Source organism: Numenius arquata, chromosome 9 (assembly GCF_964106895.1).
Source record: "Numenius arquata chromosome 9, bNumArq3.hap1.1, whole genome shotgun sequence".
NCBI classification, from domain to species: Eukaryota; Metazoa; Chordata; class Aves; order Charadriiformes; family Scolopacidae; genus Numenius; species Numenius arquata.
The window spans coordinates 23,009,163-23,029,202 of record NC_133584.1 but is presented as its reverse complement, the minus strand read 5'-3'; the positions used below and the strand labels follow the sequence as shown (position 1 = coordinate 23,029,202).

The window sequence follows — 20,040 nt, the reverse complement described above, 5'->3', positions numbered from 1 at the left end:
GGCGGGACGTCGGCACCGGCTGACATGGGGACATGCTGCTGCCGGGGAGCGGCGAGGGGGCTCGGGGTGAAGGGAGCAGAAGCACCGGCCGGGCACAGGGAGCCCGGCAGACGGACAGGCCCCCGGCCTGGCAGGACACGCGGCTTCTCTCCCGGCTCTGCCCACCTGCATCTCGCCCCCGGCGGGCCCAGGGCCCGGGGAGCCGCAGCAGAGAGCCCCCGGTGGGTGAAAGCAGGCCGCGGACCCCGAGGGCACCTCTGCCTGCCCCCCGGGCAGCCCCACACTCCTGCACCGCGCCCTCTTGGGAAGGAGGGCCCTCATCCAGGGGCAGAGATTGCCCACCGCCGAAGGGCAGTCAAACGCGCTGCTCCCTGCCTCTCCACATTGACACAGCCGGGTGCTGGTCACCCATCGCAGGGCTCTCCCCTTGCGGCGCCAACGCCTGGAGACCCCTCGGGAGTCGGAGCAGCCCCGGGGTCCACACGACCCTGCCCTGTCCGGGGCGGCCGCCGCCGCCTCCCCCTGCACCTCCGTACAGCCAGGTATCCCTTTACCCAAGGCCCCAGCCGCTCCCGAGTGTTTGCCGCAGACGCTGGAGCCCGGCCAGGCGATGGCACAGCCCGGGAAGGGGCCCGGGGTGACGCCGGCGGGGCTGTGCGGGGCCCGGGGCGGTGCTACCGCCCTCCCTTAGCCCCGTGCCCACCGCCGGCGGCAGGAGGGGTTTCCCCTGCGAGCTCGCCATGGCCCTGACGCACCCCGGAGGAAACAAGCGGGACTAGCGATACCTATCGAATAAGCAACAAGACGCCAAGGCCCTGAGCCCTCCGGTACAAGGCCACAACCCCCAGGCGCCCGCCGGGCTGCCTGAGCCGGTCGCCGTGCTCGTCCTGTGGGCCCCGGAAAGCTCAGAGACCCCGGGGGAGCGCCCCGATCCCGGCTGCGGCCGGCAGAGCTACGGGTGACACAGGCGTGAGCCGAGGCCGCGTCCCATGTCCTCTATCAGCCCCGGGGCTGGCCGCTGCTCTGCTACGGCCTTTTGCCTCCCGCTACATCAGTGTTCGTGTACGGGGTGGCCTTTCCTTTCCTCACGGCCCCCAGGGCAGCAGCTCGGCCTCGTAGTCCCCTGCGCACCGCGCGGAGCGGCCGCGGCACCGGCCCCACGCAGCGACGCCGTTCGCCGCAGCCCCGCGTCTCTGCCCGCCCGGGAGCGGAGCCCCTCGACCGCCCCACTGCTCCCAGCTCCGTCCCATTCCGGCCAGGGCCTGGGGACCGGGAGCAGCGGGCACAGCCTCCAGCCCGCAGCGAGGCCGGGTTGGCACGGCGGGTAGCCCCGGAGCCCTTCTCCCCTGGCCGTGCCCGCCGACCAGCGCCGCGGCAGAGAGGCGACCGGTCCCCGCGTCCCCCCACTGATTTCTGCGACCGAGCTGGAGGCTGCCGCTTCCTTCCATGCGGGGAGTTTGCAGAAGGCCCTGGCGGCGGAGAGCGTCAGGCAGCCGGGCAAGGGCCTGTCTGCACCCAGCGCCCGCGGGTCACGTCTCCCGTGGACCCCGCCGCAGGCCCTCGGCAGCGGGAGGGGAGTACGCACCCCCGGTACCGGGTTTCGCCCCTGGCATCCCGTCTCCGGGGGAGCGAGCTGCCCGCGCAACCCGGAACAAGCCGAACACCCGCGTCCCCGCTCCCGCCGGCGGGACAGCAGGCCTGGCCCGGGTCGGCGTCCAAGGGGACCCGCTGCGCCCCAGGCCGGCACCGGGCGGGGGCCACCCTGCCTGCCCCACCGCCCCGTCCCATCCTGAGCCCCCAGGAGCCCGCGCAGGGGCCGCTGCCTGCAAGCGCGGGCAGGCTTTGAAGAGAGGCCCAGGCCTCGGGAGCGCCGCTGCCGGAGCCACCGGCCCGGCGAGGAAAGCGAGACCCGGCCAGCGGCTCCCAGCACCGGTACCGACCGGGGCACAGATGGGGCGCGGGCCTCGCCGCAGCGCGGCCGGGCCGGGCCTGGGGCTAGGCTGTGTCGCCCAGCGCCGCGGCCCCGAGCAGGCGGGGAAGAAACGAAAGCGGAGCCGGGGTCCGTGGCGGGGACAACTCCCGGCGCCCCGGCAGGGCCGGGCACACGGGCGACGTGCCGGCGGCTGCCCGCGCCTCGGAGCGGAGGCGCTCCCGGGCCCGCCCGCCGGCGGAGCCAACGGAACGCTCCCCGCACCTTCCCGGCGGCCGCCGACACGGCACCGGGCCGCCGGCGGCGCGGCCCCGCCGGAGCTCTCCGGCCGGTGCGCAGCCAGCCACGGCTCTCAACGGAGCCGGTGCACCGCCCGAGCACAGCCGGCGTATTTTCCGCAGCGGAGCACGCGTCCGTGGCTGCGGAGAGCGCTCCCGGGGCACGAGAGCCGGCCGGGCAGCGCGGAGCGGCCCCGGCACACGGCGCCCGCCCTTGCTCTCCGCTGCCGCTTCTCGATCCCGAGGCACGGAGGAGCGGAGCGAAATAAAACGATATGGAAAGAAGGAAAGGCATTTTATTGGAGACTTTACAATGCTAGACAGTACAATAAAAGTGCTAGTTCACTCTAGAAAAGTTGGTCCCAAAATGGTACTATGCCACAGCATCTATCAGCTTACATAAACATTTATAAAATCGCTATGAACTGGCCCCTGTATTATAAATGCTATTTTTTTTCACATTAATCTATGTAAAATCGAAGGATCAAAACGTTTTAAGAAAAAGGGCAAGCATTCAAAAGCAGAACCTACCGGATAATCCATTTTGGGCCAGGTTTGGGGTGAAAAAAAAACCCGAAGATAGTTTAAACTTTCATTATTATTAATCATATGCACACGGAAAAATATTCCAATTTATAGGAAACCGTCTTTTTTTTTTTTCTATAACATCAAAATATTTTTTTAGACCTGTATAAAATTACTTTTAAGACCTCAGAGGACATTGTCTCCTTTAAAAAATACATTTACTGCTGCCGAAACGTTTCACGAGTGACCCTGGCGGGTTTTGTTTGTTGGTTTCTAATAACCAGCATATCGCACATCTCCTGCTGTTACAGCAGTCCCCACATAAGTACTATTTTGACGAACAGGCACAGCTCGGAAGAAGCGCAGTGCTTTGCAGACTGAGGAAGAAGAAAGAGAAGATGAAGAGGATGAGGAGGAGGAGGACGAGCACCGCGGGCACACGGCAGTGTCTAGGCCCCGCCACGCGTGGAAATGCCTCCCCTATTTACAAGCTTCGCTTTACTCTCCCCAAGGCTGAGCCCGAAAAGATTACGGCCGAATTATAAACGAGCAGAATTTTGAGGGCTAAACAGCCTATTTTTAATTACATGCTCCCCCCCCCCAAACAAACAAACAGACAGACAGACACACGAGCAGAGAAGCGATCGGTAAATCCGTGCTCGCCCAGAGGCAGCCGGCCCGGCCACCGCTGCGCCCGGCGCAGCCCCGCGGGTGAAGCTCCCACACTTACAGTGCCTTCTCCTCATGGTAGGACGGCTCCTACACTTACACTACACGCGGAACAGGGCTGCTGTTTCCCCGCCGCAACAGTTTGGGAACAGGAAGAGGAAAGTCCGCGGCTAGAGAGGAGGAGAGACGCGAGAGCGCAGGAGAACGCGGCGGGATCCGAGAGGGACAGCGGGACCGGGACAAGGACATTTCCGCGGCGGCGGCGGCCGGCCGGAGCCTCCCTAGATGTCTATGCGGGAGTGCAGGGCGCTGTGTTTGCTGTCGTGCTCCCAGTAGGAACAGTGCATCATGGACAGCTCGGCGGGCTGGCGGGCGCAGGCGAACTGGAGGCCGGCTCCGTTCGCGGCCGGGGCCGCGGGCGGCGCGGGGCTGGCCGGGCTGAGCTGCTGGGGGTGGTGGGCGTGCGGGTGGTGGTGGTGGTGGCCCATGCCGTTGTAGGAGTTCACCATGCTGGGCAGCGCCATGCTCTGCACCCGCGAGTAAGGGCTGTAGGACGCCGGGCCCGAGAGTCCTTTCACATTGACGGGGCTGACGTTCCCGCCAGACATCTGGCAGGAGGTGTAGGGCATGGGCGCGGGGGGCTGCGCCAGCGGCCACGAGTTGTTCATGAAGGTGGACTGCAAGTACTTGGGCGGGGAGAGGTAGCCGTAGCTGTCGGGGCTGAAGAGGGTCTTGCCGGGCTGGAAGTGGGTCGGGGGCGGCCGGAAGGGCCGCTTCATCCTTCGTCTCCTGCGGTAGTTGCCCTTCTCGAACATGTCCTCGCAGGCCGGGTCCAGCGTCCAGTAGTTGCCCTTGCGCTCGCCGCCGCCCTCCCGGGGCACCTTGATGAAGCACTCGTTGAGGCTGAGGTTGTGGCGGATGCTGTTCTGCCAGCCCTTCTTGTTCTTCTCGTAGAAAGGGAACTTGCTGATGATGTACTGGTAGATCCCGGACAGCGTGAGCCTCTTCTCCGCGCTCTCCCGGATAGCCATGGCGATGAGGGCCACGTAGGAGTAGGGGGGCTTCTGCGAGGGGTCCGGCTTCTCGGGGCCCTTGTCGGCGCTCAGCTCCTCCTTGCCCCGCTCCGGCTCCTTGCTGGCGCTGGTGTTATGAGCCAGCAGCGCCACCGTGTCCTCCTCGCCGTCCGGGTAGCTGCTCATCATGGTGCCCCGCGTCCCGCCGCCCCGCTGCCCGGGGCACCGTGCGGAGCGCTGCCCGGTGCGCGCTGCGCGGAGCCCGGTGCTGGCGGCCGTTCCGCCCCGCGCTCGCCGGGACCGGGGCCGGGGTGGAAGTCGAAGCCGGGAGCGGGACGGAGATCGGGAGGCGTCTCTGGCGGCGCCGCTGGTCCGTGCAGCGCGGCGGCGGCGGCGGCGTCCCTGCCCCCGCGGGCTCCGCTCCCCTCTGCCGCGGCGGCCGGGCTCTTTTCTGATTTGTATGGGCCCGGCCGAGTTCCGCTTTCGTCAGGAGCCCGCTCCCCTATCGCCGCCGAGCCGCTGGGCACGGCCGAGTTCACCCCGCAGTCACGGCGCCGCGCTCAGCCCCGCGCACGGGCGGCCCGACGTGGCCCCGCGGAGCGCCGCGGAACCGCCCCGGGTCGGCCGCGCCGCCGGGGGCGGGGAGGGCTGGGGAAGGGAGGGGGGTGGGGGGAGCGTCCGGGGGGCGCCGGGCGAGCCTCCGCCGCCCGCCCGGGGAGCCGGCCGGGGCCCGCGGCGCCGTGCGCCCCTCCCGCCCGGCGAGGGGCCGCGCTGGAGGCGGTGGGTGCGAGGGGGTGTGCCCGCAGCCGCCGCGCTCGCCCCTGCCCCGGCGGCTGTCACACGTCCAGCCGCACACGCGGTCGCGTTTATATGTCTTGGCCCCGGGCCCCGCCAACCGATCGCGCCCGGGGAGCACGGGGAGGCTGCTGCCGCTGCCTGCAAGTCGGTTCTTGCAGCCCTTGTTTGCAGGAGGCAGAGAGCAAGAGGCGTCGGGTCGCTCTTTCTCCCTCCCCGCGAAGTACGCGCAGGCACCCAGCGCGACTGCAGGGCTCAAAGAGGCCCCGAGGGCCGGGGCAGGGTGGCGAGGCGGGGAGCGACACACCGGGCAGCTCTCCTGCCCGTTCCCCTGGAGGACTCCGGCTTATTTCACACGGTTCCTGAAACAGCGTCTGTGGCACCGACATTTCCCCTCTCCTTCCCCTTTTCTGCCTTCAGGTAGAGCCCCCCCGAGCAGCAGAAAGGCAGCTCAGCTGGCATGAACACAAGAGGCGTCGTGTAATAATAAATCGCTAATACAGGCTGCTCCAACCGCGGGTACAGAAGCGGGCAGGCGGGCAGAGGACGCTTTGCACTGATTTCTAACGGAGCCTTCAGCCCTAGCCCCGGGCGCGGGGCAGACTGGTCCCGTTTGTCCCCCCGAGCCCCCCTCCATCCCCGCGGCCGTCGCAGCCGCAGGAGCTGGGACGAGCTCGGCGCGGCCGCGGTGCCCGGCGCTGCGGTGAGCCCGCTGCTGCCGATTCGGCTCCGCTCCGGGGATCTGCCCGCACGGACCCGACCTCCCCGCCCGTACTCAGACACAGCTCGGTGTTTCCCCGCTCGGGCTGCCCACAAGCGACCCTCGGAGGAGCTGCACATACACCTCGGCGCCCGCAGATCCGCGGGCCGGCGGGTCACGGCCCTCAGAATCTCTTCTGCCTTCTCTTGAACGCGAACAGCTGCGCAGCGCTATTCCCCGCCCCGCGGATTTTACGTGCTCCATCAGTTCTCGCAACAAAACGCAGGCCCGGAGGGCTGGCAGCTCTCGAACAGCGTGCCCGGGGCAACCGGCCTCTCCCGTCGGGGTGCCCTGGGGCTTCGGCGTCCCACGCACGGAGCTCTAGCTCCTCTGCCCGGACAAGGGCACGCGGGTCCCCGGTCCCCTCCCCGGGAGAGGTTATTTGTGGGTGAAGGCAGTCGAAGATGTAGAAATGTATTTTAAACGAGAAATAAAATAGCCCTTCGGGGAGTTATTATGTTTATATATATATTATTACATTTCTCGGCTAAAATACGTTTCTGCGTCTTCGCCTATAGCCGTATAACGAATCCCTTCTCTCCCGTCGGCGGAGAAAAACATACCCTAAACCCTGGGCTGCGTAAATTCGGTCACAGAAACGAGGCCCCTAGATTTCCGCACACAGCCGCGGAACAGCGCACGCCGCCGCCGCAGCACCCCCCTAACGCCCACAAACGAAATTGCGGAGGGCTCAGGCCCGCGGGAGCGATGCTCTCCGGGTTCCCCCCCTCCCCGGCTGGCCCCCGGCGGCTCTCCGGCCGTTGGCTCCGCGCAAGCGGCGGGGCAGCCGGGGCCAGCTGTGCCCGGGGCCGGTGCTGCCGGCCTCCCCAGGGCCAGGGCCGGGGCCGGCTTCTTTCTGCCGGCCACCCATGCTGCTCTCGGCGCTCCCCCTCGCCGCCGTTTCCGCGGCGAGGGCCGGTGCAGGTGTAACAGCGCTGCTGCGTGTGTCATCACCTCCGCCAAATGGCAGATTCCTGCCTTTCCACTCCTAAGCCGGGCGCGCGGCAACTTTCCAAGGCTCGCTCCCTCGCAGAGGACATTTGACATGCGAGGGGCTTGTTCGGGGTTTTTTGACAGCCCCACCGAGGGGGATTTCGGATGAACACCAGGGCAGAAGCTCAGCCCAGCGCTGGGAGCGGCGATCGGGCCGAGCATCGGCAAAGGTGAGCGCGCAGCCCCGTGTGCGGCCACTGGAACGTTTGACACAAGGGCGGGCAGGCACTGTCGGGCTCTCCCCTCTCCCCGGTGCTAATTAAACCCTTCTTGGCACGTTAAAGAACCACCTGAAAACGTAGGAGCACGCCACTTAAGCTGAGTTTGGACACTAGGTGCAGTTAAGCGGAGAGCTGAGGTCTTACCGGTACTCAAGAAATGTCGCTGTGAAGGGAAGTAATAGGGACGGGCAGCGAGCAGAGGGGCGCGGCGAGCCCTTCCACGGTGAAGGCGTGGGGGATCCCGCCACGACCCCGGGGAGCGGCCCAACCCGCCGGTGCCGGTCCGCCCGAGCGGGCCCAAGCCCAGCCGGCCGCCGCTCCCGGGGCCGGACAGGAGTCTAACAAACGCGGATAATGCAGAAGGAAGGCACAAGGAGCCAGCGGATTTGCTCCCGGACCGTCCCTGCAGCCGCCCTCGGGGGTAGGGGAAGCGGGAGGGGAACTAGCAGCGAAGGGGGGCTCACGACGCCGGTCGGTGCCCAGACGGTACCCGCTGCAGCGAGGGGCAGATCCCACCGCGGGATGCTGAGGAGCGGCGGCGAAAGGCCTCTCGTTTTCTTCACACGAGGGCAGAACCGCCCCGGCCTCATCCCGTTCCCGGTGCCGGGAAGTCCGGAAGGATGCGGGCAGAGCGAGGCTCAGCCCCGGCCGCACAACCGCGCTAAGAAGTGCCCCGAAAGGGGCTGCAAACCGGGGCTTCGCCCTGCTTCTCCGGTACCGAGCCGGGCCGGACCCCCCTTGCCCGACACAGCACGGGACCCTCCACTGCGGCCCCAAGTCCGCTATTCCGGCTGGGAAGCGGCTGAGCCCGTACCCGCGGGTGGAATCACCGTGCGGAGCGCGGAGCCCCGCGCCCCGTCCCGCTGTGCCGTGCCGCGGCGCGCCGGGAGGGCACCGGGGAGCGCCGCGGGGGACACGGGGCAGGGCGCCGCCCCCACGCCGTGCCCCGGCAGCCCGGGCAAGGCTTCCCACGAAAGCCGTGCCTTCAGCTGCAGCGCTAATAACTTTCGAGTAGCCCGAGTGGTTTTCTTTTTTTCTACTCACCGCCGTGCAGGCAGCAGAGCCGATTTCTACCTGGATGATTTGGGGTCGGTTTGTTTGGGAATGCGGCAGGCTTCCTCTCCCAAACGTTGTTGTTGGCTTTTTTTTTTTTTTTCTCTTGGCGAGAAAACGTGTCTCTGGCGGGGGGGCGGCTCGGGGCGCCCCGCTCCCGTTCGGCCGGCGCAGCCAAGCCGCCGCCTGCAGGCACCGGGGCAGGGCTCCCACCTCCCGCACCGAGACCCGGACGGGGACAGGCGACGCAGCCCCTTTGTCTGTCCTCCGGTCCCTACTGCGCTCCGGGTGCCATGCCGCTCTTCGGCTCCCGGGGACGGACGCCCGGCTAGCGCCGCGGTGCAGCAGTAAGGAACCGCCTTTCGGGACCGCTCTAGCCCGCAGCATCCCGCGACCGTAACGACATTAACCCGCATGAATGTGGCCGGCGTAGGAACGGCACCGGACACGGATGTAAAAGCGAACCCGGGCGCGCCTTTTTCCGAGGCCCGTTTGCCCGACGAGCGGGACCCGCGGCGGAGCGGGGCTCCGGGGGGCGGTAGGGCCGGGGAGCGCTCGGTCCCCGCGGCGCCTTTCCCTTCCTCGGCACAGCTGCCAAAGCAGCCGGGACAGGCAATCACCGTGCTACCGTTTCAAACAGTTCTAGTTTCTTCCGTTTTGCCCCCTTCTCTTCCCAAATACTACTAGTCTTTAAGATCGTGGGGTATTTATGCCCGTTACAACCACAGGAGAAGAGGGTTACGTGTAAAGCCGGCATGTGAGGGACTGTCCCGCACCCCGCGCTCACGGCGATTAACGAAATGTGCTGCGGAAAATAAAAATATTCTACCCTCAGTGAAAATTCATCAGATTTAATCTGCTAAAAGGCTGGAAGAGGGAGGCGTTTCCCCGTGTTACCGAGGCGCGGGAGCTCGGTGTGCCGGTGGGCAGAGCAGCGCGGAGGGGGGCTCCGGCTCCTCCAGCCCCGCCGCCCGCGGGCAGCCCGGCCCGGCCCGGCCGCTTCCTCTCCAGCGCCCGTTTCGCTGCCTCCTTAAACGCCACCCGAAGGCAGGGCTCGATCCTGGGGGTGCCCATCAGCAGCGCAGCACTGGCTACCGGGAATGATAATCTTCGCAACTTCAAGGCGACCATTATGCGAGACAAAATTGCACCCGTGTCACCCCCTTTAGACCCTAAACTCTGGCTTGGAAAAAGCTTTCGTTTTCAGAACCTCACCTCTCCCTTGGCCCGCAGATCACCTCGCTCATCTAGGGGACACCACAGACACACACCATCCTACTTTCCCGTCTATACAGGATTCCCAGCAGCACGGTCCCGAACATTTCATAAACGCTCTTTAATTACATTACTTGGCGTGTGACGCCAGAACAAGGAAATATTCACCTGGAAAGTGTCTTCTTCTGCATGAATGAGTCTCATTGTCAAAACCTTGGGCATATATAGGTGCATATATGTTTTGCAGTGTAGAATTTAGTTTCTCGTTTATACTGTAAAGCTAAAAACTCTGGTAGCTTCAGGCTTGTTTTCACAAGCTCCCAGCTGTAGAAGGATTTCTGTTTTTACAGGAAAAACTAAGCAGTCCATAGACCATGATGGCTGTACATCCATAATGTGAGCTTCATGAGGAACAGAGCAACTTTATTATGATCTGGACTGAAATCACATTGAATAAAAGCCCATCTAACAGGGCCTGAGGGAAAAGTCACAAACGGGCTCAATTCTATACCCACTCCAACGGGAATTTTAGACGGAAAGGTTTTAGGATCGGGATAGTAGATTTCCCCCTTCAGCTGACACTATGAAGATACTTTTCACTGCCCCATTTCGTTTTGAGCCGTTCCTACTGCCTTGATATCAAATAAATCTATCTCAGAAGAAAAGGCAGCCCCAACCTTTTTCTCCTATTATATTGCTACTTCCCATCTCTTCTCTGCTTAGTTTCTTTTCTGTAGCCTGAGCCAGAGTCTTCACTACAGTATATTTGTTTATGCTTAGAGGACAGGCCTACAGGAAAACAAACTATATATTTCACTCTGCCATTTGGTAGTTCTTTTCTTTCATCTGAAAACACAGCCTGATCCAGGGAAGGTTCTTGAATTCACACAACCGGTTACATGATGAAATGCAAACAGTTTCTTGTGGTATTAAATGGCAGCCCGCAGCAGAGTTCAGGTTGGCTGTTATGGATTCACTAGTTACGGCTCTGCAGGATAATCCTGTGTTACTGCCATCCTGCAGTTAGTGGCCTACAGCAATGCTGCTGAATGCTCCAAATAAAAACAAACAAGCCAGCCTCCTCTTTTTAGACAGAGTAGAAATTATGTCTCTTTACGAAGCTCGAAGCAAAGATCGTTTGTATCAGTCTGACAACTTCCACAGCAAGCTGCTCTTTCTAGCACTTCGAAATTGATGCTTATTTTTCTACAAAGCATGGGTGGGGGAAAAAAAAAAAAAAGAAGGAACAAATCCCCCCAAACCATACAAGTCCACTCATGTCCAGATCACCCTGAAGTTGCAAGTTAATAGCATTGTACAACAAAATTAGAGCCAAAGCAGGCTTCTCCCATTGCTGCTACAGAGATACAGTTTAACAGATGATTTTTAGGCAATAAAAAAATCTGCATGTTTGTTTAGACTGTTTCAAAAATTGCACCGTTAAAGATCAAAGCAGGGAAAATGGTACAAATTTAAGAGTATTTGAAAAAAAGAGGCTTCAAGAATTTTTTTCCCAGCCAACCTAAGGACATAAAAGAGAATTTATCTCTTCTATTACTTGTCTGAGAATACAAGTCCCAAACTATAGCCATGATTCTCTCTGGACTCATATATTCTACTCAAGTCTGTTTTCATCTAGAGTCTAGGACGTTACCGCTTTGAGGAAACAGTATTTGAAAAGGTTATTCAGGTTACAAGTTGAAATTCCTAAATTTTGGAGACATGGATCTGCCAACATAGTATAACAACATAACATAACTGGAATTGTTAGTGATTGGGAGAAGAGCAGTTCCTCACCTGATAAAACTTTGCTGACAAAAGCTCTTTTAGACAGACAGTCATACTGGCAAAGTTGTTTTAATCTGGAGAGCCCGCACAACAGGCTTGAGGCTGAAGTAAGCTCTGGCAGTTGACGACTTTAGTCTGCTTTGTCCGTACTGGGAGTGCTTTGCTGCGGCAGTATATGGGGATACTCATGCTCAATCTCGTGCTAGGGGCTCCCACTCCTACAACAGACCTGGCCAGATGGGGACATGCTTGTACATGTTGCAGCTACGCCGATTTCAGTTTGAGTGAGTAGCTTGTGGTGACTCACTCAGGCCACTGAATCTGGGCAGCACATCTGTCTACTGTGAATTCAAGTTTTGTCTTTAGCAGCTTCTTGAGAATTTGTACGGGGCACGTTAAGTGCTCTCTGTCCGCTTTCTGCAGGCGAGGTGCTGCCCTGGGAGCAAAGCTATACAGATACAGCAACGTACTGTAAAATCCACATACTCAGAGTTTGCTGTCTGCATTATGACCATGTAAGTCATGCTCCTTTTCCATTTCTGAGGAACTAGAAGCAGTTGGACTTGGTTAAAACTAAGTAGAAATGTCTCAAGGTCTTCCAGAACTTGTAGAAGGGGCTAGGTTAGCCAGGAACAGGGTGCTTTTGTTTTAAAATAGGCTGTCCACGTCTGGAGTTTATGTACGTGTTACCTATATAAACAATTTGTGAATAACTCCATATACACACAGCCTTTTCCCTCATCTGCTTATCGAACAGAAGCCCTGGCTGAAACACTCAGAGAATACCCTGCCAGAGGGCAGAGTAAAGGTGAGGGAGAACTACCATGCCCCTACAAATTGCATCCACCTCCTCTTAAAAACTTGAAGTGTTAGACACGGCCTACCTTCAGGAGGGATATGTGGCATGGCCACACTGATGTACGTGCAGCCTGCATGAACTGGAACCGCAAAGCCATCTCTGTTTTCTAAGCGCCCCAGTTGGAACTGGTGCACTTGACAACCTAACCACACCCCCCCCCCCAACTCTTGCTGTGCCTCTACTGAGAACATGTTGCACTTTAAAACAATTAGAAGCACAAGTTTGTTTCCTTTTTAAATGTAACTACTATGTTTCTTAAAAGATTGTAAGATTGCAAATTATATAACTAGGTTTGATCTGAGAACAAGCCTGTTTTGTTGGATCAAACCACATACAATCTCTAGAGAATCAGGTTAAAAGCGATGTGATGGAAGTGATTTTCTTCCTTCTGGAGGAAAAGAGCTAAACTTTAGCCAAAGTCAACTTCAGATTACATACAGACCCCCAAAAACTTGAGTGCATAACTTGAAAGCACGCACTTATTGGAGACATAGGTTGTGGTGCCAGTGGAAGGTGGATTTGACCCTCAGACACCTTTTAAGTCCCTGTATTGTCCCAACCAACCAGGGGCCTTAGAAGCACAATGCAGTCCCAAAACATTAATGTTTCCTTCACAGCAAGAACAGAAACCTTGAAGAAGCTGAATATCTCAGTTTAAGCGCAGCCACCTAAAATCTGGTAGTTGATTTTTGTCTGTACAATCACCTCAAGGTCTTTTTGTTTATCTCAATCTTATTCCAACCTCCTGAGTATGCAAACCTGAACTGGAAATCTACCAAACATGGGCGTTTGCATGACATTTCCAGCCTGTCCTATTTTTGACCTGGCCAGAAACATCAGCATATCAGACTTGTTCACGGTTTTCCAGCATTTCGACTCTTGGTCGCAATGAAAGCAAGGAAATGCAGATCAGACCAAACAAAAAAATAATTAACCAGACTTTCTTAGACTCTCAGAAGGATCTTGGTTCACATCCAGTTGAGATGTAGATGAAAGTTCAGCCTGTTCATTTTATTACAGTTTGTTTACTTACATATAATTTCATTTTAACTTGTTTTCCTTCTTTTCATCCATTTTGTAGCTAACCCTTGCAACAAATAAAAGAGATACACCCATTAAAGAATAGCTGTACGAAGAAGCCCCACAGGCTAGTTCAACCTACACTAGGCACTAATAATTCCACCCTGCAACCCAAGGGTTAAAGTCAAAGGTTCTGTCAGAGCCAGCCAGCACAACCTGGTCAGATAGCAACAACTCTGCCTGGAGGTCAGGACACACTAACATCTTCCCCACGGCATGACTCAGGGCTGGCCGGCACAGAGACGACGCTGATTGGAAAGGGGAAGGGTGAGGAACACCATGAGTTTCAAAGATTCAGCCTATCTCCGAGAGACCTTTGCCAGAGCAGCTCCCGCAGAACTCTGGCACGGGTGTGACGGGGGATAAATACCCTCAGGGCTTATAAGAACCACCATGATGCCCACAGCGGGGTTCAGAATATGAACAGAACTTATGTTCTTTAACAACAAAATGCAATTATTTGCAAAACAAATCTCTCTCCCACTTTTTCCTTGCCCTGTTAGGTACCTAGTTAGCTTCATACCATCCATCTTCATCTTCCTGCTGCCATAGATGAGTCATAATTAGGCATGAACTAATATAATTTGGATAGGAAGGCTACTAGCCAGTGTGCCACATGACTGAATACTGTATCGAGCCAGTTCTCTTCAATGGCTTCATGTTTGGCTTAGCTCTCGCAATGCCCACTAAATATGGACACATGTATTGCACTGAACACATGCTAAAACCTTCAGCAGATATTTGGAATAATTGTTCAAAACGTTAAATTTTGTTCTTCTCCTGTGATTCATTTTTAATGGGAAGGGTGAAAGGCTGGATTTCTTTAGTCTTGATTTTATCTGACTGAAATAAATAGCAGGGGAAACGAAGGGGTTTGGCTGTTTCTTTTTTCAAAAAAAAAACCCCACCATTTTTGCCTTAAGTGATTTGTTAAGCTTTTAGTGCTTTGTGTATCCTAGCATCTTTACAGAGAACAACTCTGAAAATGTGCAGTGCATATCAAGAAACAAATGCAGCCCTATACGCGGCTTACACCCCAATGAGGAGAAATAGGTTCAGCTTCACCTGATAGGTTAGTTCATTAACAATTACAACTCTGCTTAAAGCACGAGTCTCTACTAGTGGATGTTATGATTGGAATAATATACAGCATTTAAGCAGCATGTCACATTTTGGGTACTTCAAGTATTTTACAAACAACATCATTGCTGGAAGGCATAAAGCAGAGTTTTACTTGCTATTGGATCCTCCATTAGTCATTTAATGTCACATTTTTGTACAAGCGTTTTCTCAGAATTAGGTAATACACAATATCCTTAAGTGCACCTGGGAACTCATGTCTAAATACCATGATTGCTAATTTCAGATATCTCAGTTTGAAAATGTGGTATTTACAGCTTGGCCATAAGAGGCATTAAAAATAAGGAATGAAGGGCACTTCAGCACAGACTTTCAAGGAAGACTTCTCTCCCATTGAAACCAAAAAAAGAAAGAGAGAAAGTCAGCAATCATTTAATCCCCTTGAAGAAATGTTCCATCCAGAAGCAAACCCTCTACTGACCTGTAAAACTGATATTAGGACATAAAGAGCTGTGTCTCTGTATAAAGATGTGAAGAACTGCGTTTCTTTCCCGGCTTGTGGGAAGACGCAAAGTGATAGGAACACCAGGGCTTTTAAACAGGCTTTCAGAATAATACAAAGCTAAATTTTGGTTCCTAAAAAGGAATTTCCCTCTTGATCTCAAGGGCAGCAGGATTTCCCCTACTGTTTAAGATTCTTCATAATGAAAAAGGTACTTTTCCGTTTCAGTTCTTTCTGTCGGGTGAGGTGTCAATCCAGCACTGTCATGGCCTTGCAGCCATTTTGCACATTTGCTGGGAATTAACAAAAGGAAAGACTACATTTTATGACACATTTGTAGATTAGTTTTTCTAGTAAACTACACATTTACAAAACAAGTTTTTACAGCCAGCTTTGGGATAGAAAAATAAAGAAGTAAGGCCATCTATCCTTTCTTGCTCAAGTGCCTATGCATAGGGTCTTGCCTACGTCAGAGACCACCTTAAGGTTACCTATAGAAGGACTCATGTGAGGGACATCCCCATAACTCATTGATTCATGGAGCTGGTGGAAGTCTGGATTTTGAGAAACCGTTTGTTAAGGTTGTTGAGGCTCCTCCCTTTCCAGAGAGACTGTTAGCTTTTCAGACTTTGCTGTAGAAGAGGTTCTTTCCTGGAGCTAGTAAAACACTTTGTTTCTGAAAAAAAAAGTGTGTTTTTATAAACAATTATTTTCAACTGAACAAAGTAACAAAAAATCCCATCCTGGCTTTAGTTTTTCATTAGAAATACCATCAATTTTCGACAAAAAGCAAAACTGCCTAACTATTCCTTTAGGCAAAGGTCAGTTTCTCATTTAAAACTGTTTTCATAAAAGATTTCTGATTAGTACTGCCCTGGGTCTCTGAAACACCCAGCTGAAATGTATCCTGGGCAGGAGCACAGGCTGGGATCAGAATTTGAGTGATGCTGGAATCTACCTTCATTCCACAGACAGTGGTGATATGATGGTCGCACACTGCCATGGGGCACCTCTGCTGCCTCCCATCCCAGCCAAAAATCAATCACCAGATAAAATGTTTCAGGGAAGCTTTAGAGCAGCAGTAAGTTTTGCTGCCATTTAACTGGAAGAGTTTTTTCACAGTTTGGTCTAGTATTTTAAAAGTGATGTTATTGTGCAGCAATATAGTACCTACTATTATTTGCTGGTGGGTTAGAGGCTGCTCCCATCTCGCAGAACAGCTGTAAATGATACACTGCTTATTGTGCACACAGCAGGGTTATTCAGCTACACTGTTTTCTCTCAATTTCAGTGTTTCTGAAAATTGGCGGAAAAGCTGTTTATCAGGATTATATGCCCATCACATCAGAGCCACCACATCACCATAACTGTGATTAGACCAAAAAAAGTGAAAAATTGGGCTAATGTAACTTTTTCTAAATGGTGATAATTACAATCAATCAATAGAACTGCTGTTTCCATGACTGAAATCAACTTACTTTGTGTCATTTCTTCCAATAAGAAAATTATATCATAAAGATCCCTATGGGCAGGGTGGCTTTCTCCCTCTCATCTCCTTGTATCAATAATAAGCTACCAGATTCTCCCACTCTCCTTCCCCCTTAAATTTTATTTCTCGAGTCCCATTATGCATAGGCTGCAAGGCTTATTTTGGTTCTTTAGTGGCTGCATTAGTCAAACACACAGCAGATGTCAGTGCATTACAAAACTTGAGTTGAGCATAATAAAAGAAGTTACGAATGAGAAAATTAAGAAAGCAAAAATGCCGGGAACTGCAAAGCTCTGAAGCTGTCGAGGAGGTCATCCCTCCATGTTTGACACTTATCTTGTTAACCACTAACACTGGGAGCATTACTGCAATTTTACAGCTTCTCCTGTTGAACCGTTATAAAGCTTTTAAATCTCTCACCCACCCAGGCTTTTTGGGAACTGTAGCACATGCTTCCCAGCTGGTATGGGAAAGTGATGCCTGGGTATTTTTCCCCCTTTTGGACAATTCAGACTCTAGAAGTGCAGTAGAGAGTGGAGCAAACAGAAAGCATCGGTGCTGCTCGCTTCATTCTGTAACTAGAGATTCTCTCCCTGCTTCAGGAAAGCCGGGCTAAGCAAAATATTTCCCTGGCCTGGGTGTCACGGCTGAAACAGAGTTGGGTCATTTAGAGTCAAGCCACGCATACCCTAAACCAGACCTCGGTCCTGCTCCCGCTCCTCCCAATTTCGTTGAAGTCGCAGCAATCCAGGAACAAAAGAGAGATCCAATTAAAGGCCTCCCTTGTTTCCCCCAGAACAGAGAGCGCCCTGGAAAAATAAACAGCCGCTCTCCCCCTCCAGGAGCTGCGCAGATAAAGCCGCCTGAGTGCATAGGGACCCTTGGGCGATAAGGCACATTCTCAGGAAGCCGAGGACACACACCTCAGTCCAGGGGGCTTCCTTACTTTGTACACCCAGTTTCCCCGCCTGACACAGATCATTGTCCGGCAGTGGAAAGCCTCAGCTCCAGAAGGCAGCTCACATCCAACTGCCTCGCAGGAAACTGCAGAGGTTTTTTTTTTTTTGTCCTTCTTAGCGAAGCAAAGCAGAATGTTTATCTTTCTTATCTCAGAAAGGAAACCTATGGGAAATGCTATGCCATATTCTCCACTGTTCTCCTGTCATATAATTATAATGCATTACACAAAGCAAAATCTTTTGGAAAGTCAGTAGGGCTAATGAGAAGACAATCCCTTATTAGAAGGTGCTCTTCTTTTCTTTCCAAATTCTGCAAGTCTCATCTGAGTGGCCATTGGTATAAAACCAAAAGATGAGCTAAATGTTTGTGTCAGGAAAACACAATGCACCCTGAGTGTCCCGTAGCACCAGGAGAATAATTGTTACACAAGGCAAATCTCTTTTCCCCAAATAACGAACCTAGGCCAGATTTTTTTCGGACTTCAAAGAAAGAACACAGTAGGGCCTTTCCACTGCCAAATTGCTAAGTGGAATAAAAAATTGTGATTTTGCCATTAAATACTTGGTATAAATTCAAGAGTTTTTTTGTTGTTGGCTTTTTTTTTTTTTTTTTTTTTGTTTAAACAGCGATGCTATTACATTCTATACTGGAAAAGGATAAATTATAATTTCAAACACTTTAAGCGGTCACTGGAGAACAAACTGTGCACACACCACTTGTGCACCACGCTGCACAGCTTACAGCATTTATGATCACAAACCCCACTAAGCTATGCTCTATATATTATTAAGGTCAGCACAGATTATACCACAGAAGCATCTAATGCTGATGATCGGTATGTGCCTTACGTTCTGCCAACAGAATTTTCCCTTGAAGATTTACTACAAAATTCACAGTATTTCTCTAAATTCCACTGCATTAGATTAGGAAAAAAAAAAGACTCAGAAATAGTTGGGAAGGCTGACATGAACAACATCTCTAATGAACTTTAATTTTCTTAGTGAAACGCTTAATGAAAATCTGATGAAGAGGATACTGAGACTATATAAGAGGCCGGTAACAAACCTAGCTCTCCAACAACGCAGTCACTGCAGAAATTTTAAAGAGCTTGGGACTAGATTTTAAAGAGTTGAGCACACAGAGATAGGTACAAACACGTATTTCAAGGAGTGCTCTGCGCTCTGTTGGTACAACTATGACTCTGAGAAACAGATATTTAAAAAAATAAAATATCTAACCTGCTTTTCAAATTTAGCTACTTGTTACCAGATCTAGATGGGAACCAAAGTCCTATGAAAGAAAGTATGATCTATATGAGTTTCCGTTTCTGTGGCCTGTACTCCTCAGGATTGCCTACAGACACACACTCAGGAAATGATACTGAATTAATGTTTAAAGTGGATTAATTAATTGGCCTCAGTCCCCAACTTATTCACAATCAAGAGGCTTTCAAGTTAACTTAGTTAAAGGCAGTTTAGAGCACTCCAATTCTAAAAAGAATTTCTACACAGCATTTTAATGCCGTTAAAGTAATTGGTTTTAAATTCCCATCTTCACTTAATTTGTTGGGGTTTTTTTAAGCTTTCCAGTGTAAATGGGCGCTAAGGCAACACTGAAAAAGGAGTTTGGATAAGTAAACTTGTCATTTTTAAAGTAAATAATGAAAATGTTTAACATCAGCAAATGTTCCCAGATTATTTCATGAGGGCTCTACATGCAAACTTTGAGAATGTGCTGGTTTTTTTAAGCAAATGTCAGTACAACAGCAAGAAACTTGTCAAATCAGAATGCTCCCCCACAGGTATTTGGCCGCCCGTGAAATACACACAAGCACCTGAAAGCATCTGCGGCTATTCCAGACTTCTCAGTAGCTTGAGTAAAACTGAATGTTGTCACCCAGAGAATCAGATAAAAATAATGAGAATGAAGTAACTTATCCGAGCCCTGCCAAGCCACACCAGCAGCCCAGGAGAGCAGGAGGTGTGCCCAGGGGAGTCCCCAGCCCTTGCAGCAGTGGGGTTGGGGGTGGAGGGGAGCAGGACAACTTGGCTGCAGTCCTCACAGCCCTCTTCAGATTGTCATGTAATCAAAGTGAACGCCGATCACACCTCTAGATGAGGCCTCAAAAGCATCAGATTTTAAATGTATGTTCCTTTATGTGGAACCATTACCCATATCTGATTATATGAATGACACCTAGAGAACACCACAATCTAGATTTGCTCCTTAACCCAGTTTATTTCCCGCTTTCCACTTACAGAATGAAGATGCGGTGCCCTTCGTTTGCTGCTACTGCTGTGCTAAGTGCTGTGGGAACACTCTTACTGTCCTTTCTCCGTAAGGACCTGGCCATAATTTGATGAACAGTAAGATTAGCCCTCTACTCACACTGAAAAACAACTCCAAAACACAATGCACATTTTGTCTGTGAGATTCTTTGTTGTTTATTGCTTTACAATGGCTAAAAAAAGTAATAATCCAGACTTCCAGACTCTTCAGAAACAACCAGAGAAAAAAGCAGCTAACCTATTACTGATAGTCCGTTGCCATTGCATTCCCCTGCTCTCATAGGACAACTTAGAATCATAGAATGGTTAGAATTGTAAAAGACCTTAAAGATGGAGTTCCAACCCCCCTGCTGTGGGCAGGGACATCTCCCACTAGACCAGGTTGCTCAGAGCCCCATCCAGAGTGGTCCTGAACACTTCCAGGGATGGGGCAACTTTACTTAAAATCCATTCACAGCGTAGTGCAGTGAACTGAAAAAGAAGAATCTCCGTGCTATTATTAGATTTCATATTAGGTTTTTCATATTTGGTATTATTAGATT

The 20,040-nt window shown here is 53.3% G+C and overlaps 1 protein-coding gene across 1 annotated transcript; it reads right to left on the bottom strand.

Annotated features, from left to right (window-relative positions):
• Positions 1-3,683: 3,683 nt before the first annotated feature.
• FOXL2 (forkhead box L2) lies at positions 3,684-4,604 on the bottom strand. The gene has a single exon (XM_074153826.1). It carries the CDS (start codon positions 4,602-4,604, stop codon positions 3,684-3,686), a length of 921 nt encoding a protein of 306 aa, XP_074009927.1.
• Positions 4,605-20,040: the final 15,436 nt, after the last annotated feature.